Source organism: Sus scrofa, chromosome 14 (genome assembly GCF_000003025.6).
Source record: "Sus scrofa isolate TJ Tabasco breed Duroc chromosome 14, Sscrofa11.1, whole genome shotgun sequence".
NCBI lineage: Eukaryota > Metazoa > Chordata > Mammalia > Artiodactyla > Suidae > Sus > Sus scrofa.
In genome coordinates this window covers 43,668,788-43,693,399 of record NC_010456.5, presented here as the reverse complement: position 1 = coordinate 43,693,399, position 24,612 = coordinate 43,668,788, and the positions used below count along the sequence as shown (strand labels likewise).

General features: G+C 49.5%; 1 protein-coding gene across 1 annotated transcript in view; it reads right to left on the bottom strand.

The window, feature by feature from the left end:
• MYO18B (myosin XVIIIB) overlaps positions 5,671-24,612 on the bottom strand; it is a 219,907-nt gene continuing 200,965 nt past the window's right edge. Inside the window, 2 exon segments of the mRNA XM_021073682.1 lie at positions 5,671-5,884; positions 8,139-9,387. Of these exon segments, the coding sequence (XP_020929341.1) occupies positions 8,151-9,387 (1,237 nt within the window). The 3' untranslated portion in view covers positions 5,671-5,884; positions 8,139-8,150.

Genomic DNA, 24,612 nt, shown 5'->3' with positions numbered 1-24,612 from the left:
CCGGCATACTAGCTCCTGTCCTGGTGCTTTTGTGGGCCAGACAAGTTCTAAGGGTCTCCTCTTCCAACCAAGGCTTAAATTCAGTAGGCTGCTTGAGATCACAGCTTAAAAAGTGGCAAAGATGAGAATAAAACCAAGACTGCTTCTCGAGTCTAGGCCCCATTATCCCCCTGATGGAGCAGGCAGGGATGGCTTGGTTTGGCCTGAGGGACATGGTGAAGGTCAAGTCACATGATCCATAGACCTGTTCTACCTGCTGACTTTAGGAAAGCACTGTCTACACTGCCAAGCTTGGCCCACAATATTATTATCAAGGATGCCTGGGTCTGGGGTCAGAGCCCTGGGTTTGAATCCTGGCACCTCATGTTCTCTCTGAACCTCAACACCTGATTCGGCAGAGGCCCCTCACGCTCTCCTCCCATCTTCCCTTTCCACCTGGCCCCTTGATCATGTCCCTCTCCCCACATGCTGAGTTATGAACTGTCATTTATTTAACCGTTCAGAGTCAGCTGCAGTCACAGGACTCAGTTGCCCAGGGGCGAGGCCAGTGTGCCTTAAAGGGTTGCATCCCCCAGCATCCTTCCACCCTGACTGCAGTTTCCTCCCAAGGACCTGCTGGGGGCAGGGTGAGGCCCAGGGCTTTTGCCAAAGGCAGCTGTGTGCCCCATCCCCTCCGCAGCCAGCCTGAGCAGGAAAACCACAGACTTTAGATTATGGGAGGTGTGGGATGGAGCAGTGGCTTAAATAAACCACAGCTCGGGCTCTTAGAGCTGAAGGCTTGTGATTTTGCCCAGGGCCACCCAGCCTTCATGCAGCCAGTTACAAAGCAGCATTCTGAGTCATTTACAACTTTTTTCTTGTGTGTATAGATGACATGGGGTGATGGACAGGGCAGCGGACCCCCCACGCCGCCTATTAGAAGTGATATTTGCCTACAGCCCAGCACAGCACCTGGCTCTGTGCAGACGCACAAGGAGTGGGAGCTGTGGTGGCTCTTGACAAAGGGTGACAAGGTCACTGCCTCACCTGTTGCCAGGCCTGCTACTTAGCATCTGTCCCCGGGCTCTGAAGGCTGCTGCCCACACTGACAGGTAAATAAGCAGTCAGGTCTGGGGTGGGGACTGGGCTTGGGCTGCCCTTCACTTCTGAAAGATAACAGCAGGAGCTCGGCCAGGCCATCCATCACATGGAGAGCATCTGAGGCTGTATCCCCACTCTCCAGCACCTGCCTCTCTCAGCTGCCCCAAGTCTCCCCTCTACTGATCTGGGGAATTGGGAGAGAATGCAAAACCACAGCTCCTTAGCCCTGAACTGTGTAGACAGCCAGGGCCCCTGGGACAAGGCTGGGTCTCTTTTGGCTTGGGGAGGGCTCTGGTCAGGGACGGGCTGGTGCAGACCTGGGAGAGGACCTGCAGCAGGTAGGCTACTGATGGGGCATTGGATGACGGGCCCAGCTGATGTATATGTCCCCAAGTTTATTACCTGTCTCCTCCAGTAAACTGGAAGTTTCACAAAGGCAGGCCCTCTGCCCATCTCAGGATCAGCTTTATCCTCAGTGCCCTGGACATGGGGTGCAGAGAGGTCAATAAATATTTGTTAAATCAAAAAATGTTAGTGTCCCTATTGTGGCTCAGTGGGTTACGAACCTGACTAGTATCCATGACAGTTCGGGTTTGATCCCTGACCTCCCTCAGTGGGTTAAGGATCTGGCGTTGCCGTGAGCTGTGGTGTAGGTCACAGGCATGGCTCGGATCCCACGTTGCTGTGGCTGTGTTGTAGGCTGGCAGCTGCAGCTCCATTCAACCCCCAGCCTTGGAAATTCCATGTTAATTGAATTTTAACCTCAGATCTGGCTTTGTCTTAAAGACACATCTTTTCCCCTTCTGAGCCTCCATTTCCTCACCTGTAAAATTACCTGGAGGCTTTCTTTTAGTCCTGAGAGTCCAGGGTTTTTTTGTTTTGTTTTGTTGTTTTTTTTTTTTTTTAACGACCCAGGCACACTGCTAAAAATGGTCTCAGGTCCTGGAAACAAGGAAACATTTGGGGTGGCCACTTGACTCACCTGAACCCATGCCCTCCAACCCCTCACCTTTGCAATAACTTTGGTTAAACTGTCAGAGAAACTCCAGGTAGGTGCCACCACACAGATGGAGCCTCCGATTTGGGCAGCAGAGAGATATGCCTCTGAGCCCAAAGACCAATGGTGCCACCGCTGACTATATGCTAGAGCTGACTACATGCCTTGTGCTGTGCTAAGTGCTTCCTGAGCATTTGATTTTTCACAGGATGCTGGGAGGCTGGTACCAGTTCTAGCCCATTACACAGATGAGTAAAGGAGGGCCCAGAAAGAGGTGAGCTGACTGAGGTCGTGCAAGGAGGGAACAGCAGAGCCCAGGGCATGAGCCTTTTAGTGACTCCAGGGAGCAGATGTCAGAGGCTTTGCACGGGGCTTCCTGCCCTGGATCCTGGCTTGAACTTGTCGTTGATGGGACACCAATATCCATGCTGGAATTTGTGGAGTCAGCCTGCAGGGAGGAGGACCCAGCTGGGTCAGAATCCCCTGCATCAGGTTCTGTTGAGCTGGGGATGGCTGCCATCTTCTAGGATGTTCAAGTGGTTTTTTAAAATGAGCATCCTTAGGACTTCTTTTTCCTGCTGCACGATGAGGAAAGCTTGGCTGTTATTACTCAGGTTTAACCTTTCTGAATGCATTGCTCACACATCACTGAAGAATAATGACAGGTTTCTTCCTTTACAAAAAGGCACTTCATGAAATAAACATCCACAAAATTTTTAACAGGAAACTTACAAGACAATTTCATCTTTCTTTTTCTTCATAGCACTTCTCACTCTCCGACAACATATTTATTTCCTTGCCTATTGTCTGTCTCTCCAGCAAGGATGTTGCTCCCAGAAAAGCAGGGGGGCTCTCCTGCTCACCATGGATCCCCCATGTGGGAAACAGTGCCTGGCAGCACTGAACAGGTGCTCAACAAATATTGGCTGGGAGAGTAATCCTAATCCTGCTGGCACAGGAGTGAGAGCTCACGGAAACCCACAGGTTCCAAGCCCTAAAACTTTCTGCAGAGCTCTAATAGGAAGACAGCACAAATCTTTTCCTAATTTCCACAGTTGCTTTTGTTTGGGGACTGAGCCAGGAGCCTGGGACATATTTATTTGATCATCACATGAATAATTACAATTATTAATAAACTATACTACCACCTTCTTTGATAGAGCATGTGCCACGGAATTTGCATGCTGAAGTCCTGACACCCATGACCGCAGAATGTGACTGCATTTGGAGATGGGGCCTTTAAAGGTGTGACTAAGTTCAAGTGGGACCCTTTGGGAGGGCTCTAATCCTCTCTGATGGGGCGTCCTCTATAAGAAGAGGAAATGTGGACACACAGAGAGACACTAGGGAGGTGAGGGCACAGAGGGAAGGCCACATGAGGACACAGCGAGGAGGTGGCTGTCTGCAGGTCAAGGAGAGAGGCCTCAGAAGCCAGACGGGATGAAACCTTGAACTTGGACTTCAAGCCTCTAAAATTGAAGAAAATAAATTCCTATTGTTTAAGCCCTCCCCCGCCACCCCCAGTCTGTGCTATTTTGTTATAGCAGCTCTAGAAACGAATACAACATGCTACAGCGGCCATTCTCAAATCCCATGAGATTCTAATAACCATATTCCTATTGTTGAGATGAGGAAACTGAGGCCCAGCAAGGGAAGTGATCTTTCCAAGCCTCCAAGACACCACAGGCTCCACTGGAGGAAGACATGCAGACAAGCTCCCACCCTTGCCCCACACCCAAGTGTCAGCAAGCTTTTGAGCAGCATCCTCTTCCTTGCCAGGGCCTCTGATTCCCTCAGAGGTCCTGGGTGTCCCCTCCACATGGCAGGCTCCTTACATGCATACAGATACAAGAGGATGTCTACAGACTCACCAACTGGAAGAATGCTCCTGCATACGAGAAAACAGTCCACTGTTCTACCGACCTGCTGCACCAGAGAGACAGGAAGGAAGCGGGGTCTTCCAGGGAGGGCATCTGGTGATTTTCCTTCCTGCCCCATCTTCCCTCCTTCCCACTTCCACCCACAGCCTTTGATGGGGATGGTCAGAGCTGGGGTCTCCCCTTCATGGAGTGAACCCCAACTGTTACTTGGTTATGGCTTGAGTTGTGTCCCTCACCACCCACCCCCTCAGATATCCTGACCCCCAGTACCTCAGGACATGGCCTTATTAGGGGATAAGGTCTTTGTCCAGGTAATCAAATTGAGGTTAGGGTGGGACCTAATAAAACATGACTGTGTCCTCAAAAAAGGGGGAAATTGGGACACAGAGACAGACCTGCACAGGAGGAAAATGGTGTAAAGAGACAGGAAGAATATGGCTGTATATAAACCAAGACAGAGTCCTTTAAGCCACTCAGAAAGAACAACACTGCCAACACCGTAATTTTGGACTTCTAGCCTCCAGAACGGCGGGACAGTAAGCTTCTGTTGTGTAGGCCACCCAGTTTGCAGCACTTTCTTAACAGCAGCCCTAGCAGATTAACACTGGTAATGCCAATGGTGCTTTCCTTCCTGATGGGATCTGTGACTGGTCGTCCCAGAGGGATCCTAGGAAAAGACCCACGTGGGGGAACTTGAGAAGCCGTGCTGGCTACCTCAGTGTGAGCAGAAGCTGGTTCTGCCTTTGTAAATAGGGATTAACAAGTGCATTTATCTCTCAGGACCTTTTTTTTTTTTTTTTTCAAATCTTTTTAGGACCACACCCATGGCATATGAAGTTCCCAGGTTAAGGGTCAAATCAGAGCTACAGCTGCTGGCCTACATCACAGCCACAGCAATGCCATATCTTTAACTCACTGAGAGAGGCCAGGGATCGAACCCGCATCCTCAAGGGTATTAGTCGGGTTTGTTACTGCTGAGCCAAAACAGGAACTCCTCTCGGGACTTTTTATAATGTCACAGTGGGATGCACCATGTAAAATCCTAGCACAGTGGCCTGCACACAGTATGTGATCAATAAACATCAGCCTATGGTTTTAGTGTTATTAATTCTTCAAGGAGGTTTGAAAAAGCAGGTGTCCAGGCTACAAGTGTGCCTTTGCGAGTGTAGTTTTTGATACTCGTGTGGTGGTGTGTGTATGGGAGGCAGTGGGTAGGAACAAATGGTCACAGGTTCTTGAATGCTGATATGGGCGGTCATTTGTTGGGATGCATGTGTGTCAGTGTGTCACAGGCATTCGGGGTGTGTGGGCCACTGACTTGTCCCATGGTTCTTTCATTCATTCATTCATTCATCCAATTTCTTGAATGCCTGCACTTCTACACACAATGCAGATACCTAAATAGACAAGGTAAATATAAGAGAGGTAAACATGGGAATTAAGGGAGAATGGAGAAAGAGCCTTTATTTTAGTTTGATATATTAGGGAAGACTTCCTGAAGGAGGTGACACCTGAGCTGAACTTGGCCAAGTGAAGAGGACTAAGATCACTGCATGTAGACACACAGGGAGAGAAATGGTGCTCCCGAAGCTACAAAGACTACAACGAGTTGGTGTTATTTCCTTTCCTCGGAACCTTTCTATCACAAGCTGCACCCCGTAAACCCTCCAGAGTCCCAGGTAACATGATCACAGAACAGAGAGAAGGCACAGATGCCAAGTAGCCAACACTTTATTTGGTACAGACCTAGCACATTGGAAGCCCCATGTCCATGGGATATGCCTCTGCTGGGCCCTGCTGGCCCCTGGAGGGTGGCCGAGCTGGCTCTGGACTCAGGGCCTCTGAGGAGGCCTGGCCAGTCTCAGTCTCTCTCTCTCCGGACAGTCGTGGAGTTGAGAAGTCTTGGAGGGCAGCGCATCACAGGAGGCTGGAACAGATGCAGGTCAGAGCTGATAAGTGGGGCCCAGGGAGCGTGTTTTGGTGGGTGGAAGCCCCCTGAGCCCACATTCCCAGGTGGTGTTACTGCAGTGATGCCTCTCAGAGGAATGAGGGCAGCAGAAGGGAAATAAGTGGGGGGAACCTGAGACAGAGACCCTGAAGGGCCACCGTGTCCAAGTGCAGGACACCCTGACATGTACTTGGCCGCTGGGTGCCGGTCTCTGGGCTGGGGTCTTGCTCACATCATGCTCACAGTGCTGCTTTGGGTGGCTGGTATTATCACCCCCATCTTCCAGCTGAGAACACAGATGCTTGACAAGGTTGCATTGCTTGGCCAGTTACAGGGAAAACCTGAGCTCTGGGGGCTGGTGTGGTTCCGAATCCCACAGCGCATTAGCGTGTGGGCAATGGAGGAGCTGTACTGTTGAGCTCAAGACTCCAGTGTGCCAGTTAAAGGTGGAGGTGATTTTCAGGCGGGCGCTCCATTATCAGAGTCAGCACTGCGGGGAGCGGGGAGGGGAGCTGAGCTTAAAAAAAAAATTAAAAAATGGCAGAGACAAGATGTTCCGTGGCGACGTCTGCTAAGGACTGTTCCCCTTCCGGACGTGTGCCCTTTACTTGGCCTTTGAAACTGCGTTCTGTGTCCCCCAGAGCATAATAATGTAAATGAATATCAGAGCTCTCCTCGGTAATTGAGAGCAGAGAGAAGGCCATGTTAAGTCAGATGAATCTGCTCTGATACAGTCCAAGCTCATCTCCACGGAAGGGGCAATGGCTTTTTGATGGGCTGAGGGTGACTCTCCAAGTAGCAGGGCGTGCAGCTTGTTTTGGACCAGGAGGCCTGTAGAAGGAGGGCTGGTGGCTGAGGCCCAGTGTGGGCTGCGCACCATGTGCGGCCACTCCACCACCTAAGCTGCACTGATAATGCAGAGGTTTACAGAGGTGAGGAGCCACTGCCAGGCTGCAGGTGTGCAGAGTCTGAACCCCCTGGGGGGAGGCTCTTTCTCCTCCTCTGTGCCCCCACCAGCCTGCCTGAGGGGGCTTCACATTTCAATTGGGAGCCAGGAGGTGGTATTGTCGGCGCCCTGACATTTGAAACGTGCCCTGCGAGCCGCAGTCAGTGGCCGGCTCTGCCTCAGGGCAAAGGGCACTGGACAGGGAGTCAGGGTGGCTGGGTTTGCCACAGACTCACTGAGCGACCTTGATCTTGAGGTCCTCCTCATTTGTGCGAGAGTGGAGCTGGGATCCGTGAGTTCCAACCCCCTTTTAGCTTTACGATTCTAAGGTCTGCCTCAGTTTGACCTCAATCGAGGCAACCTCTTTAAAAGACCCAGCTCCATGATCGGCTCTGAGTTTACTCACACAGAGGTCTGGAATATGTACCTGAGAGAAAGTATTACTGACAAAAGTGTGGACTCTGAAGTTTCAAATCCCAGTTCTGCCTGGGTGATTCTGTACAAGGGAGTTAACCTCCTTGGTTCTCAGTTTGTTAACCTGTAAACAGGGAATAAATCATACTCACCACTTCTTGGGGTTACTATGGGCACCAAATGACCCCCTGATAAACACATTCGATAAATGTGAGCCATTATTAGCAATGAATTCCTCATCTTACCTCTACTGCAGCGAAGAGCCAGGATCAGGAAGGGAGCAGGAAGAGGGCAGAGAGAAGCACTGCTTCTCCCACATTGCGGTTCTGTGACCTCTGCACTTGTCCCATTCTCCCTGCTTCTTGGGCTCTAGTTTCTCTCTATACATTTAATATAAGAGTTGGACTTCACCACTGTCAAGGCCTCTTCTATTCTGGCCTGACTCTTCCCCACCCACCCACCCCAGATCTCCTCTCATTATGTGGACAGATGCCATCATGGCTCCCCCAGCCTAGCCATGAAAAGAACAAGACAAAGGTGGGGAAACATGACAAGCCCAGCACATCCTTTAGCACCACCCCCCACCCACCCAGGATCCTCAAGCTTTCTGATGGGTCTGTAGGTTAAAGAGCAAGGACACCAGTGGCACCTGGTGAGCACTTCTGTTAAGTTTTGCATTTATCAGCAACACACTGTTTGCATAAACAGCAACCCATTATTTCAGTAAAAAACCTCTAAAAACTGCTCTCTAGAGAAATTAGTCACAGCATTAAAGGCAGCAGCAGCAACCGGTTTCCTCCAGGCACCCAGGCCTGGGTGGACTCCCTTGTTTCATATTCCCCAAGGGGCATGGTCCCAGCCTGCTGCTTGTACCTGAGCTGGTTCCTACTTCTGCAGGTATTTCTTCATGATGCTCTCAACATCCTCGTCTTTCCTCCTTGCTCCCAGCTCTCTGTTCTCCAGGGACGTTTGCTCCCCACCATCGCCCTCCACTCGGGGGATTCTCGGCCGACTCTTGATGCTGTCAGCGCTTTTGAAAGACACGATGGAGCTGGAGGAGGAGGATGAGTCAGAGAAGTGAGCGGGGTCCTCCTTGAGCTCTGGGCTCTTTTTCAAAATGGTGGTTATCCCTGACAGAAAGCCCCTGTCGGCCTCTTCTGTCTCAAAGTGGACGCTTGAATGCTGTGAACTGTCTCGCCCATCTTTGGCAGCTCCGGCCAAGGACGTGGGAGTCTCGGGCTTCCGGATGGCAGGGAGGAAGTCATCAAAATCCACTTTGGTTTTACGTTCGTAGTTGAGGCTTGGGAGCTTCCAGCTGAACGGGTCGCTGTCCAGGGGGTCCCCCATCAGGTGGGCGAACTGGCGGTTCTGGAAGACCAGCGGCTCCTTCCCGAGGTCCGGACAGCCGGCGTCGTCCAAGGAAGACTCCAGACAGCGCCGTCGAGGGCGCAGTGTGGGCGACAAGAATGAGTCCCTGAGCGCGGACGGGGAGCTCGATTTCCTTCTCGCGCCCGCCCCAGGTTCTAGGAGGGACTCGCAGGAACTGAAGCGGGTCTTCAGCTTCTCAGGCAGAGGGGTGGGGCCGCCCGCGCTCTCGGAAGAGATGCATTTCAGACTGGTGGACCGCAGGAGCCCAGCCGACGTCCCGGCGGCACCCTCTGCGCCCAAGGGTGACGGCGCCCCAGACCTCAGCGAGAGGGCTCCCTCGTCACTGCCCGCCCTGGCCCTCCTCAGTGTGGACGCCCCGGTGGTCTGGTAGATGGGGAGGGTGGGCCAGTCCTCCAGGCCCAGCGGCGAGCCCTGGCCCCTCTGCGCTCTCTTCCGCCGAAGCCCCTCCACGAACTCTGACAGGGCTGCGGAGGGACTTGGCAGCTTGTCCCTGGACAGCGGGGATGCGTCTCTGCTCTGGGAAGCCAGGGAGGAGGACGGCGTTCCTGCTCTCCCTGGGGGCTTTGTCTGGACGCCACACTCTTCGCCGTCCCCGAAGTGGCAGGGCTTTCCCCGGCGGAGGGAGAGGGGAGAAGCGGCCTTGTCCCCTGAGGTCCTGCCGTGGACGTCCCGGGCCCCACTCCGAGGAGAAGCCCGCTGGGCCCGCTCAGCATCGCCAGCCTCCTTGTGCATCCTGCGCCAGGAAGAAAAGTGCCGTCAGCAGACATCACGCCATTCATACACTCCGCCCCATTGGTGTGAGGGCCACGGTGCTCAGGCAGTAATACTATTTTTCTTTGGAAACGCCATCCCCACAGCACTCTCCAATGAACCGTGTGATTTAATGCGCAAACTCGGGCCGTATAAATGATTTCTCATTGCTTTGTGAAATGCAATTTCTGTCTATAATTAAACCCGGCTAAGTACGTTTGAGTAGATTAAAACTGCAGCTCTGACTGACGACTTAGATTTACGAGGCATCATATCTGACATGATGGGACCTATCATCCCAGAGCCTGCTGTGAAATAGGTAATCTGCTTCGAAAACTCGAGAGGGACCTGCAGAAAGTTATTTATTTATTTAGGGCCAAGCCCAGAGGACAGTCAGACCATGCAGAACTTCTGAGAGCCAGTGACCCAAATATGTGGCTGAATGAGATGCTCTGTGATACCCCCCACTGTTTCATGGGATGGAGGTGGGGTTAAAAGAACTGGTCCTTCAAAAGGGAAAGCTTTATACGAAATCAACTTGAAACCAAGACTATACACAAGAGGACAGACGCTTTCTATTCTGGGACTACACCAGGCAGAGGCATTTTGCAGCAGCTGAGCCAAAACCACTCTGCCTCTGAAAAGTGGGAATCTCGCAGTGGGGCCAAATTACAGACTATAAAATGAAGAGGAGGGCTTAAAGGAGAGAAACTGGAGACTATCAGCCATTCCTTTGATAAATAAAATCTATTTGTCTTCTTTCTAAGACAAACAACCTCTTTCCCGCCCACCAGCAAGATTGTAATTTATACAAGGGGTGCCCAATGTCAGCCCCTGAGTGTGGCAGACAAGGCCGGGGCTGGGCCAGAGGAAGCAGCGTCCAGAGCAGTGCTATGCGGGCTTCTGGTCATTAGGCCCAGTCCTTGCTTGCTGCTCTGCCACACAGTAATGATTACAGGAGTCAGCCACCTACACATGAAGCCTGGAATTCTGGCACAAACTGAGGAAGGCGTCCTGCTCTCCACAGTCTGTTATCACTGTCTCCACCCCCTGATTATGTAGGACAGTTTAGAAGCTAAAGAGCTGACTGCAGTGACCCAAAGTGCTGTTGATCCTCAGAAGGAGCCAAGCCTTTGGCCCCTGGAGGTGATGCCCAGAGTGGAGAGGAGGGTGTGGAAGGGAAGGGGTTGGAGTCTTTTTCAGGGACCTAGGTAGGGACTAGACACTGCCTTCCTGAGCTCCCACCATCCCATAAGCCTCTCTCTTATGATGTTGGCAAAAAACTCCCTGACCCAGGACCATAGCAATGGGAGGTTGGGAGGTTGCCACGGTGATGATGCTTTGTGAAAAGTTTCCATGAGTGACAGGTACAGGGCCAGCTGTGTTCATCTGTCCCTCCTTATGCCCTAGGTCAGCTAGGTAGAGAGGGTCAATGTCATGGTCTGGGGACCATGAGGGGACCACAAAGTAGATCCCAAGGTAAGGGTGTGGATGCCCTGCCCCCATCATCCACTCTCCTCACCATCCTCAGTCCTCCTGGGCTCAGGGGACCAACCCCCTCCCTAACCTCCTGTATTATGAGTTGGCCCCTTGCTCACTCTGCCCCAGCCACAAGGGTCTCCAGGGAAAGGCCAAGTGCTTCCTGCCTCCAGGGTTTGCACATGCTGTTCCCTTTGCTGGAAGCATCCTTCCACCTCCTCTCAGCAATGGTCACTGTGCTGACCTCATGGGGAGACCAGGGGCATGAAAGAAGAACCCTGGGCTCAGTGCCTGGTACTAGGCTTCTTAAATAACGGTTAACAGTTATGACTAATTAATAATCAACAGCAAATGACTATTAATCATTAATAATCAGCAGTTAGTGCTCCTTATAATTACTACTGATAACCTCTGAATTTCAGAGACTTGCCCACCACTGGGTTCAAGGAAAGCTTTAACTGAAGTTCCAGGAGGCATGAACAGAAGAATAAATGGGCAGGTGACCTTGATCTCACTGTTCCTAAGAAAGGCTGGCCCTCTTGTGTGCCAACAACAGCCACACAATTTGCCCAGAGCAGCTGCTCCCTTCCCATTTCTTGCCTGTCACCTTTCATCTCTGTCACAGCTGGACACGGCTGGGGAAGGAGCCAGAATGCTCCTGTGTGATTACCTGAAGGGGTGTTTGTCAACATCATCACTTTGGAATTGTTCCCCTAATACACGGCAAGATGGCATTCACAGGGCTTTTTTCTTTCTTTCCTTTTTTTTTTTTTTTTTTTTTTTAAATAAACAGCTTGGAGCTGCCAGGGCCAATGGGCTGCTGCAGAGCTGACAAAAGTAATTTCTGTCCTGTCCTGGCCCTCATGGGAGCAGGCATGATGAATGAGTCCTAGGCACGCTCGGTCTCTTCTGTCACCTGCCCCATGGGGATGCCAGCATCCAGGGCTCCCGCTGCCGAACCTCCTGGGACCCTGCCATCCCACTGGCCCCAGCTCCTCTCTTCTGTGCTGGCTGCAGAGGCCAAGACTAGGATGGAATAGAAGCTACAGGAGGAGGAGAAGGAGGTGGGGGGGCAGGGGGAAGGGGCAGGGGGAGAAAGAGTAGTAGGAAAAAAGTAGAAAAAAGGCTGGAAGAAGAGGAGGTGGGGGATACAGCTCTCCAGCCTGTGCCGTCAGGACCCTGCTGAGTCTCATGTCTGCACCCTGAGTTGGCACATGCCCAGTACACAGCAGATGCTCAGTATGTGTTGCTGAACTGAGTCAAGTCTTGGAAATCAAGTCTCTGAAAAAGAGGGAGTAGATAAGATGAGGAAAGCAGAGGAGGAGCAAAGAGAAGTGGAGAAGGAGAAGAAGGACCAACAAGAGAGGAGCTGAAGTGAGGGGGCTGGTGACAGAGAAGGCAAAGGAGGAGAGAGGCTGGGGGCAAGGCAAGGGGGACAGAGGGGATGGTCGCAGGTGGGCACGGGCCGGCAGCTGAGGACCTGCTCTCATCTTTGATCAAAAGGTGGGACAGGCTGAGGCAAGCAAAGCCATAGGCAACCCAGGAGCAGGGCCTGGGGGTCCCAGCCTGTGTGTGCTGCTGTCCAGGCCCAAAGGACATGGGCTCCCCAGGACCCAAGCCCTGGGGGCTCTGGGCTGGGCTAGACTCGGGAGATCCACCCACCTTCCCAGGCCCAGGCCCACCAGGAGCAGCATCTTCCTGAAGGTGGGCAATTCACAATGTCCCAGTGCAGCAGCCCAGGCTCCATCTGGCTGCCACCAGATGGTGATCACGGAGCTCTGCCCAGGAGCCCAAGGGCTCAAGTCCCCAGGGGGGTGGGTCGGGCAGGGTCCCACCTTCCAGAGTGCTCTGGTTGGTGCCTCAGCTGATAGGCCTGAAACCAGAACACAGACCAAGCAGTGTAGACTCCTGGGGGGCCAGAGAGTAGTGGGATTGGGGGCAGAGTGAGGAGGGAGGGCTGACAGAGAAGGAAGGTGGGAGAAGGAGACTCGTCTCAGCTGAGTGCTGCCTCCTGGGTTTGCCATTGAAATCACCCACATCTCCATTTGGAATTTATTTTTGTGTATGGTGTTAGGGAGTGTTCTAATTTCATTCTTTTACATGTGGCTGTCCAGTTTTCCCAGCACCACTTATTGAACAAGCTGTCCTTTCTCCATTGTATATTCTTGCCTCCTTTGTCATAGATTAGCTGACTGTAGGTAGGTGGGTTTAATTCTGGGCTTTCTATTCTGTTACACTGATCTATATTTGTCTTTGTACCAGTACCATACGGTTTTGATGACTGTTGCTTTGTAGTATAGTCTGAAGTCAGGGAGCCTGATTTCTCCAGCTCCATTTTTCTTTTTCAGGATGTCATGGCTATTCTGGTTTTTTTGTGCTTCCAAACAAACTTTAAAATATTTTGTTCGAGTTCTGTGAAAAATGTCCTTGGTAATTTGATAGGGACTGCATTGAATCTATAGATTGCCTTGGGTAGTTATAGTCATTTTGATAATATTGACTCTTCCAATCCAAGAGCATGGTATGTCTTTCCATCAATTTCTGTCGTTAAAGACCTAGATATAAGACCAGATACTACAAAACTCTTAGAGGAAAACATAGGCCAAACACTCTCAGACATAAACGACAGCAACATCTTCTCAGATCTACCTCTTAGAGCAATGACAGTAAAAACAAAAATAAACGAATAGGACTTAATTAAACTTAAACATTTCTGTACAGCAAAGGAAACCATAAACAAAACAAAAAGACAACCCACAGAATGGGAGAAAATATTTGTGAATGAAGCAACTGACAAGGGATTCGTCTCCAAAATTTATAAACACCTCCTACTGCTCAATACCAAAAAAAGCAACCCCATCAAAAAATGAGCAGAAGATCTAAACAGACGATTCTCCAAAGAAGACATACGGATGGCCAAAAAACACATGCAAAGATATTCAACATCACTCATTATTAGAGACATGCAAATCAAAACTACTATGAGGGTACCGCCTTACACCAGCAAGAATGGCCATCATCAAAAAGTCTACAAACAATAAGTGCTGGAGAGGGTGTGGAGAAAAAGGAACCCTATTACACTGTTGGTGGGATTGTAAATTGGTGCAACCACTGTGGAAAACTATGGAGATTCCTCACCTCAGAAAACTAAACATAGAACTACCATTTGATCCAGTAATCCCACTCCTGGGCATCTATCCAGAGAAAAACCACGACTCACAAAGACACATATACTCCAATGTTCATTGCAGCACTATTTTCAATAGCCAAGACATGGAAACAACCTAAATGTCCACTGACAGAGGAGTGGATCAAGAAGATGTGGTACATATACACAATGGAATATTACTCAGCCATTAAAAGGAACAAAATAACGGCATTTTTAGAAACATGGATGGACCTAGAAATTATCATGCTAAGTGAAGTCAGTCAATGAGACACCAAGATCAAATGCTATCACTGACATGTGGAATCTAAAGAAAGAACACAATGAACTTCTTTGCAGAACAGATACTGACTCACGGACTTTGAAAAAACTTATGGTTTCCAAAGGAGACAGTTTGGGGGGGTGGGGGGATGTGCTGGGGGTGTGGGATGGAAATCCTATAAAATTGGATTGTGATGATCATTGTACAACTATAAATGTAATAAATTAATTGAGTAATAAATAATAAATGTGTCTAATTCAAAAAAAAAAAAGAAAGAAATCACCCACTCTCTGCAACCTCTTTTTCTATTTCCTGTGTGCTTAAAAGCATTGCAAGTGAGCAGTCTGTGCTGGCCACCCCTTTCTTGGTGGAGACTGCAGAATTTAATCTGAATTCAGATGCCCTCTTGCAAGCTTCGGGTGTGGGTCTCTGGTCTGCTGCCTGAGGCAGGATGTCCTCTCGTTTCTGCCCTGGCTCTGGAACAAATCATGCTGTCTTCATCCAGGGGCCTGGGAAGACTCATTTTTTTTCCCAGCTGTCCTCACAGGCCAGCATGGCTCAGATGGAACTCCCTTCCATCAGCATTGTATGATGGATGGATGGTGGCTAATCAAGACGTCGCTGTGCCTGCCTCCCAGCGCCTTGGCCAGGGAGACAGATGATGGATGGGAGGCTCTATGAGTCACTGGGAGACAGCTATGGACACATGCTAGGTGGGGGCACTGTGGTTCTCTAAGAAGGGACTCCAGAAACATCTTGGGAACTTCTGCACCTGCCCCTTAGTCTATTCCAAAAGGAAGAGCCTTCTCGCATACTTGCCTGATAAGGAGCCAGCAGACATTCCTGGGTGTCCAGCCACATAGGTGCCAGGCTGGTCCTACAAGAGTTGCCCCTGGTTGAGCACCCGCTGTGTACCAGGTGCCATGCTGCTGCCATGGACACAGGGAGAATGAGCGGCTGGGCCACCTGCCTGCGCGGAGCTGATGGCCACCTCCCTTACGATCTCGACAGCTACCCTGGGGGCTGGGGATTGTGAGCTCCATGCACAGTGAGGTGGGGTGACCTCTGCAAGCACACACAGCTAGGAGTGGCAGAGGCAGGGTTCCGACCCCACAGGCGGCAGCACCTTTCTCTGGAAACTTCCTCCAGACCCTGTGATGTGACACAGGATTAACAGGGTCTCCAACATCACCCCACCCAGACAACACTTGTCCCTCAGAGTGTAGTCTGGTTCTGCCACTCACTGTTCACTTAGTGGCCTTGGGATAGTCACCTAATTCCTCTAGGCCTCAGTTTCTTCAGATGTAAAGTGGGGGAAAACCTGGTCAACCTTGCAACATTGTAAAGATGAGAGCTCTAGGAAGGCAAGGGTTTTTGCTTGTTGCACTCACTGCTATACCCTTGTGCCTGGAACAGTGTCAGAGTGCACACAGCAGGTGTTCTATAAACATGTGTTGAATGAGGAAGTGAAGTACCAGTGCCCTGGTACACAGCAGGTGCTCAATAAACATGTGTTGGATGAGTAAGTGAATCCCAAACCCTCTGGCACATAGTGGGCACCCAATAAAAGCCGATTAAATGAAATGATGAATAAGAGAATATATGTAAAAACGCTCTAAAATTAGTGGCTCAAATTTATGAAGCTTATTAGATAAATCTGGACCTGCTCATCCAGAAATGCTGGAATTTCCTCTCTTTCTAACTTGCAAGACTAAGAATCCAGGTTTCAGGAAAGTAGACAGGCCTGGGTTCACATCCTGGCTCTGTCCCTTCGCAGCCAGGTATCTTGTAAAGCCTGGCTGTGAGAGTGGGGACAATCTTGCTGAACCTCACCATTTTGCCAGGAAGCAGAGATGACAGGTGCGATCAGTAGAGTTGGTACCCAGGAGCGATGCCTGAAACACCTGCCCCTCCCCCAGCTCCTCACGCCAGGAGGAGGCTGCAGCAATTAAACCTGCATAGTTTAAACTACTACTAAGTATGTGTTTAAAACCTTCTTACTCGTTCAATTTGTTTTTTAATTAATGACCCCTTCCATCAGGGCTAGAGAAGGGGCAGCCGGTCAAGAATACGTAATTCCTGGAGTTCCCATCGTGGTTCAGTGGTTTACAAACCCGACTAGCATCCATGAGGGCATGGGTTTGATCCCTAACCTCACTCAGTGGGTTAAGGATCCGGCGTTGCCATGAGCTGTGGTGTAGGTCGCAGATGCGGCTTGGATCTGGCGTGGCTGTGGCTGTGGCGTAGGCCCGCGGCTACAGTTCTGATTTGACCCCTAGCCTGGGAACCTCCATATGCCGCAGGTGCAGCCCTAAAAAAAAGACAAAAAAACAAGACAAAACAAAAAAAAAGAATACGTAATTCATATGTTTGAGCTTACTCCGTGCAACACAAGAAAGGGATGAGGACCTTGAAGTGGTCTGTTCAGCCTCAGAGCTAGCCAGCTGCTAAGAGCCATGTCTCCAGTGTGGCCATGCCCCTTCCCCTGTAGGGCTGTCCTGTGAACATGGCTCCATCCTTTTTCCTCTAGTGTCTACTACCAGGGTAGTAGACATGCCATCAAGACTGGGTGAAGAAGAACAAACTGCACATACTTCATCTATATCACCTCATCACCCCATCTTGCAGATGAGGAACGCGGGTGAGAAACCACCCTTTCAAGGCTCACACTGCTAAGTGGAAGGGCCTGGATGTGAACCCTGGTTGGCCAGATCTGAAGCTCCTGCTTTGTGCTTCCACAACATCTCACACTCTCCAGGGGAGAAGAAACCAACCAGTAGAACTCACGTCTACACACATATATTTTTCAAAGTCCACTGAGACACAATGAGCCAAAAAAAAAAAAAAGTGAGGCCTGAATTAAGGAGACTTTGGCTTTACTGGCGTTAGACACACCACACAGCAAAGCTCCAAACTCCCAGGTCTGAGTCCGAGCAGAGCCTGGGCCTGTGGGAGCTATTGGAAATGTGATGCAGAGCTAATGACCCCATGAATCATCCCCCAAGACATGCTGTCACCCGCATTCTTCATCCACACCCTGAAATTAAAGAGGAAATTAAAAATGAATCAATGTTCTTTAACATCGAGGCCTGGATGGGAAACCAGATGTCCTTTGAAGATGGCCTGAAGGTTTTTCAGCCGAATCTAACACAGTAATTGATGGTCTATAATAAAAGTTGACATGGTGCCCAAAACTGTGCCTGATGCAGTAGGAAACGTGAGATGTTTACAAGCCCCTAGAGTGTGTAGGTGATTTCTGTGTAATAGCAGCTACTGTAGCGTGGGCCTTTAGGCTTTGCAGACATTACTCAATTTTATCTTCACAACAACCCTCTGAAGCAGCTACTATTGTAATCTTCCCATTTCATAAATGAGGCTCAGGAAGGATGAGTAACTTGTCATGGAATAAATAGGAGGACATGAATTGCAACTGAGGATGCCAACTTTGGGATCCACGATTCCCAACTGCTCTGCTCTACTACCCTTTACTGCCTTTGACTGTTCCATTTTACAGAAAAGGAAACTGAGGTTCAGAGAGGCAGATGGACTTGCTTCATAGCAGAAGATGTGTTGCCTTAGCCTTTCACCTGGGTCAACCATGAAGGGCCAGCAGTGTGAGCAGCTCCAGGCACACTGTGAGCTATGGGCCCAAAATGCAGAGGGCCAGGGGAGGGGCTGAGGAAGAGGGGTAGGATTTGGGTGGTGGGGGCACTGAGGAAGACGCTTCAAACGGGAGAAGAGTCCTCCCATGAGCGCCTGACCCTTGGCCAGCAAGCCTGTTCCCTTCAATTCGCAGGCAAAGGCATGGAGCTTAGAAAGGCCACTGAGCTGAAAGGGAAGACCCAGAATTAGGAGGATGCCATGGGGGTGGGATGCAGGATGCCCAAGAGGGCCTGCTGGACAGTAGGCAGAGGAGGTGGAACAAGCAGCAGACAGGCCCTAAGGTACAGGGACTTGAGTCAGGAAAAAGACTCTGTAAATAGCCTATATTCCTTATAGTATGTTTTTAAGATACAAGATATCTTTAAAGCTTTGTGTACTGTTCCCTCCAATACGAAGTACCTGCTGAGTCCCTGACACTTTAAAAAAAACCATCAAAGTGAAGGGCCCTCAATGGATACCTGCCAGCACAGCTCCTGCGGGTCAGCAGAACTTGCCTCATCTCCCCCACACATTCTCACTAGCCACCAGGTACTAGGGCCAGTGGCTTTTGAACAGAGTTGCCCATCAGAATCTGTCTGGACTGCTACCAAAAAATCTGTTTCAGTGGGGCGGGGAGGTAGGGGGACCATTTTAGTTTAAGAGACTGAAGGCTAATGGAGAATGCTAACAAGAGGGGAACCTGTGTGTGGGAAGATGGGGGTACGGGTGCTCTCTTAGTTCAGTTCAATTTTTCTGTAAGTCTAAACCTTCTCTTAAAGAATTAAATCCATTCTTTTTTTTTTTTTAAGAGAGAGACCAAAAGAAACGAAACAATCAGATGCAATAAACGCCCTTTATAGAATCCTTCTTTTAAAAAGCACAATGATACAACTGCAGAAGAACTGGGGCAATATGAATGTTGGGATTTTAGATGATACTGTGGACTTGTTCACCTTAGCTGCAATAACAGTGCAATAGTTAGGAAATGTCCTTCTTCATAGGATAAAGATGTGAAATTATTTTAGGGAAACGTTCATGATGTTTTCAACTTATTTTCACATTGTTGGTCATAAAAACTGTGTTTAGATTTAGACAGAAGTAGAGAAGAAGGTAAAGACCGAAATAAAGCCAGTATGGAAAAAAAAAAAAAAGCCCTAGTCAGTGTGAAATTAAGGTGGAGGCTGGCAGAGTTGATGCCCAGACACCTTTATTCAAGAAGAAGGGGGAGGGGAAAGAAGAAGAGGGGGAGGGAAGAGGGGAGGGGAAGGGGGAGGAGGAGGAAGGGGAAGGAAGTGACACTTTACAGGTGATTCTGAGGAACCATTGATCAATTTTTTGCAAACAAACAAACAAACAAAAAACCACAAATATTTTAACTTGCCCTTCAATGTTGAGCCTGACCGCAGCCGCCTCCAGAGCCTTTGCCTGCCTCCCAGGCTGGGCTGGCACGTTCTCTGGTTCCCATAACCCTGTGCTCCCACACCCTCTATACTATCACTGTTTGCTTACTTGTCTATTCCTCTCAACAAGACTGTGAATTCTGAACTAGATTCTTTTTTTCTTCTGTGAATCCCCAGGATCTAGAAGAGTCCCTCAAAGAAGGTTCATGGAATGGAAAGAATGCAGGTACAGAGGATGAGAAAGATGAGGGTTCTATCTGGCTAGTTCATTCAGACCCCAGAAGCCCCACTTATTGGTCAGCCAAAGCCACTTTGCTGGGCTTCAAACCAATAGATTCATGACCATCTTCCAGTTTCACAATCTAGAGGGAATCCCTCATATGCTGAAACACAATCCAAACACCTGGTTTTATTTCTACTGAACTTTATCAACTTCAGAACTGAGAGGAGCTGAGGCCACATCTGGTTTGAACCCCTCACTCTCCCCCTGGCAAAACGGAGAAGGAAGAGAGCTTCTGGGTCACGGTCTGATGAGACACGGGCTCTCAAATGGCAGCCTAAGCTTCCCATACAATCTCCACAGTGCTCTGAAAGGACAGACTGGGACATAGTTATTGATTACTCCAGTAATCAACATCTAACTGCATTAGAGGTTCAACTTGGCTTCAACATATTTTGCATACGTTTTCAATGCTTTCCTTTACTTTCCATGCACAAACATCACTTCGGCTGAGGATGGTACCATGGCAGGAACCCCACAAAACCTCAGACTTATTCCTAACCCTGCCCAGTTCATCATAAAATTGTAGTTTTAAGTGCATGCAAATCATCCGTCCACCTGCCCCTCTGCAGAGCCATCCTGAACTGCCTGTTGAGTGCCCTGACCTGCTGCTGCAGACACTGAGTGACCAAGCCTTCCATTCAAGCAGCTTACAGTCCAGAGGGGAAGGCAGTTCACCAGCTGACAACTGGAGGGAAGGACGAGTGAATCTTCGTGTCATCCTGGGCATGGAAACTAAGGAAGAAATGTTTACTGGGAAAAGCCTCACTCAGCGTTCAGCTGCCAGTATGAGAGTCTAGCTTGTATGGGAGAAAATGCCCACTTTGAAAAAAACAACAGCTAAATTTAAACTTCAAGTCACTGGAGAGTTTAAAAAACAAGCATATGTAATTCCCAGCAGAAGTCGGATGGTGGCTTTTGAGTTGGGAGAGGTCATGAATGGAACAGATATAAGAGGGTGTTAGGGGTACACGTGACGGTCTGGTTTTGATTTGGGCAGTAATTTCACAGGTAGGGCCAATGTTTGAAGATTTCCTAGAGAGGCAGTTTCCAGTATGTATGTTTCAGGGAGCTTACTGAGCAAAAGTTTTGCTCAGTTAGAGGATCACGGACTCTCTAAGAATGTTCTAAACCATCAGTCCAAATGGTTTTACGCAAACTTGCAATTAACCTCGGTGAGCCTCAAACCTCCTGAAAGGTTCGTCCATCTATCATGAATACCTGGAGCTCTAGATAGACAACAGCCCTCCTCCCCTGGCAAGCTGCCCGAGAGTGATCCTGGCTCCAAGGATGAACCGTGGACACAGCCAGACTCCTGCTCCTCCCTTGCTCAGGCCTTGGGTCCATGGTTAATAGCTTTGCACTGAAAACTTCCACGCTTCCAGTTTCCATATCTTGCCCACTCATCTTAATGCTGATAAAACTGAAAAGAATCCTTTTGTCCTAGGAAGATATAAAACCATTTTCATGAGAGGCTCATTCATTAAGTATATTCAGGATGGATTAAAATGATCCTGCGCTCTGGTTCTAAGAATTCAGGGACCAGTAAACAAATGTGCTATTGAAATAAGATTAGCAGCAGACTCTTAACCTGCTTTGAGAACAAGCTGTTTTTAATGCCAAGTATCATCCATTCACATTTACATAATTAATGAACTAATTACAAACGAGTCTTATCTAATCATTTAAGTGAGTCTCACGTGACCCATCCTTGGCCCTACTTCTGCTGAGAGTAATTGCATTTCCTTGCAAGTAATACAACTTTATTTTAAAAACAATACCCTATAACTTAGACCTTTTTACTAATTCAACCAGCCTTACCCTACATAAAAATCAGCAGGGGCTGATCAGAGGAGGATGGTGGCATCTAAATCTTTTTCTTTTAGACTAAGAACCACAAGCCAAGAGTATGGGGCTGCAAATGTTTACAGAAAGCAAATTTTTCCCCTGAAAAAAAGGGAAAGTTGTAATGCCATCTTTTAGCCAAACGAAAAGCAGTTGTGTTAAATCGGTACCAAAGCAAATGATACATACAACAGTAATTAGCGAAGATTACACAGTAATTAAAATCACGATGATTATGTGAGTGAGAATAATTTATACAATAATCTCCACGCTCACATTGCAACATGGTACAAGTCCAACAGCAACAGCAGAGAGCCATGTTTGGTAATAAATTCAAATCACAACAACTCTAATTACGTGGTGATAGATAGGTCATTGAAATTTAGGGATGAACTCTCTGACCGGGATACACACAATTTTATTTGGACTTCCCAAGGCTACCGAATGGGGATCTCGAACACTCTAGTACTCCCCACACCTTCCTCCCCAGAGGGAGCTCCAGTCCTTCAGGTTTTCCTATATTTCATTAATCCCGGTTCCATGACTGAGGACAGTTGACCCATCTGGCAATGCCACCCTTGGCTCTTGATATCAGCATCATCCTTCTAATCATCCTGGTGAGAGGCCATCTAACTTCCAACCACTGGCTGTTTATTTTTTTACCTTTTTTTTTTTTTTTTAATGGCCACACCCATGGCATATGGAAATTCCCGGGGCCAGGGAGTGAATCCAAACTGCAGCAAAGACAAATCTTTTAACCCACTCTGCAGAGCCACTGCAGTCAGATTCTTAACCCACTGTGCCCACAGCAGGAACTCCTATTTTTTTTAATGTGTATTTGTTGAGCACCTACTATGTGCTAGACATTGTGGTGGGTGCCAAGGTATAATAAGGAAAAAAGGTTTCCCTCCTAAGGATGAAGGGAGACACCTGAACAGATGATCCCAACATGATATGGAAAGTGCAATGGGGGAGGGGATCATGGGGTCTGCAGGACCTCGTCAGAGGGGCATGTGACCCAGCCAGGGAGGCAGAGAAGTCTCCTGAGGAGGATGACATGAGCTGAGTCCTGAGTAAGAGTGAAGAATCTTCTGTCAGGTGAAGAATCACAGGAAGGGAGTCCAGGCAGAGGGAATATCATGGATACAGGACCAAGGGAGGGAAACGCCACAGTGTGTGAGGGGACCTCCTAAGCCATCCAGGGCACAAAGGCTGGAGAAGTGATGGAGAGACAGGAGACCAGAGAGGCAGACAAGAGCCAGGGCACCGAGGGCACTGTAAGCCTCTGAAGGTAGCAGAATTTCCATCCTCTTCTCTCCCTCAGGGCAGAGGTCACAAAAGCCTCTCTATAAAGGACAAGTAGCAAGTATTTCTGGCTTTGGGGACACAGGATCTCTGTTGCATCAACTCAGTTCTGCCACTACAGTGCAAAGACAGCCATAAACAATATGTAACATTAAGGAAAAAAAACAAGGGCATGCCTGGGATCCAATAAAACCTGATTTAGAAAAGCAGGTCAAGGTCCAGATTTGGCCTGTAGACAGTGATTTGCAGAGTCCTCCTCTGGGTGACAGGAAGCCACTGAAACCAGGTTTTCATTTGAGACAGATCACAGTGGCTGAAGCGCAGAGGAGAGACTAACTGACAGTGGAGCTGGAAGGTCTTTGCCAGGGTCTAGAACAGACATGATGGCAGCCTGATTAAAGGTGTTGGCAGTGAGGATGGAGGGGAGTAAAGAGTATTTCCTTGCAGCGGGGGGTGGGGGTGGGGCAGAATGAACAAGACTCAGGGATCAGGTGACTCTGGGGTCCAGAGAGAGTCATGGGCTCCAGCTTGGCCGGCGTGTGAATGACAGGCCCACCAAGTGGTCCTGGTAACACTGGTGGGGGAAAGAGAGGAGTTTCCCTGAGATCCGCTGGGATAAGACACTGGGAAGACACCCAGATGCAGAGCTTCTCAGATACGATATATGCATTTAAAACCTGGGGGTATGTGAGAGCTGGAGGTCTAGATTTGGGGGTCACCTGCTTACAGTGAGGGAGTTAAAAATCCCAAGAGGACTACCTGGGACTGGGTGGGGAGAAAAACAGCAGATGAGAGCAGCACCCTCTGATCCTCAGCATCAGGGCAGTGGGTGGCGGGGGAGGGACAGGCAGGAAAAGACCATAACAGAGGTTTGGGGAGCACTAAGGAGCAGAAACATCTACGAGGCCAGGTAGACAGGGAGTTCAGGGAAGTGTCCGACAGATGCCAATGCAGGAGGGGAAGTCCAGGAAAAGATTGGGACTGGAGATGCCCTGGTTAACCCTGTGGGAGCCGCTGACAGGTGAGAAAAGTTTCAGTGGAGTGGTGGGGCAGCTCAGGGCTAGAGGAAAGAAGCGTAAATGTGAGGTGGGTGAAGGAGGCTCACGTGGATCCCACTTTGGAGAAGCTTGGCTCCAAAGGGAAGGAAAAGGAGTAACTCAGCAGGACTGCAGAGGGTGGGTGAGGACAGAGTTTGAACGAGAGGACCTGAAGGTGTGGATAACCTGTGGGGAAAGAAAGACGGAAAGGAAGAAGCTGAGGATGCAGGAGAGTGAGGGCCCGCTGGGTAGGACAGAGCTGCGTCTGTCTTCTGAGACCAGAAGGAAGATGGGGCAGACGGAGATGAATTTACAGACACCGCAGAAGTGGAAGCCATGATTTTCTTTTCTTGGAATGAACCAGGGGTTTCGGGCATCTCCTTAGAGTGAGGGCTAGGGTCTGGAGGAAAGTCAGGATGGTTTAAGAATAACTGTCCAGTGAAATGAGAGAAACAACAGGCCACTGACAAGATATTGGCGTCTGTCCAGCTGGTTCAATTAACGCCCATCAGTGCTTGGACTCTGCAGAACTGTGTGAGTGACTGAGGCCGGGGTTCTGCTGGATGGGGGGTGGGGGGTGGTCTAGACTGAACTGGGTCTCAGAACTTCCTTGGCTCCTTGGAAAGCCTGAGGTGCAGTGAAGACCAGAGGGAAAGGAGAGAACACTCTTCTGGCGGGGCAGTGGCTCTGGAGGGCGGCAGGGCGGGTGCACCTGTCAGCCCTGGACAGGCTGCCACCACCTGCAGCCAGACAATAAAGAGGGACCCCTGAGCCAAGCGTGGCTGCCACCAC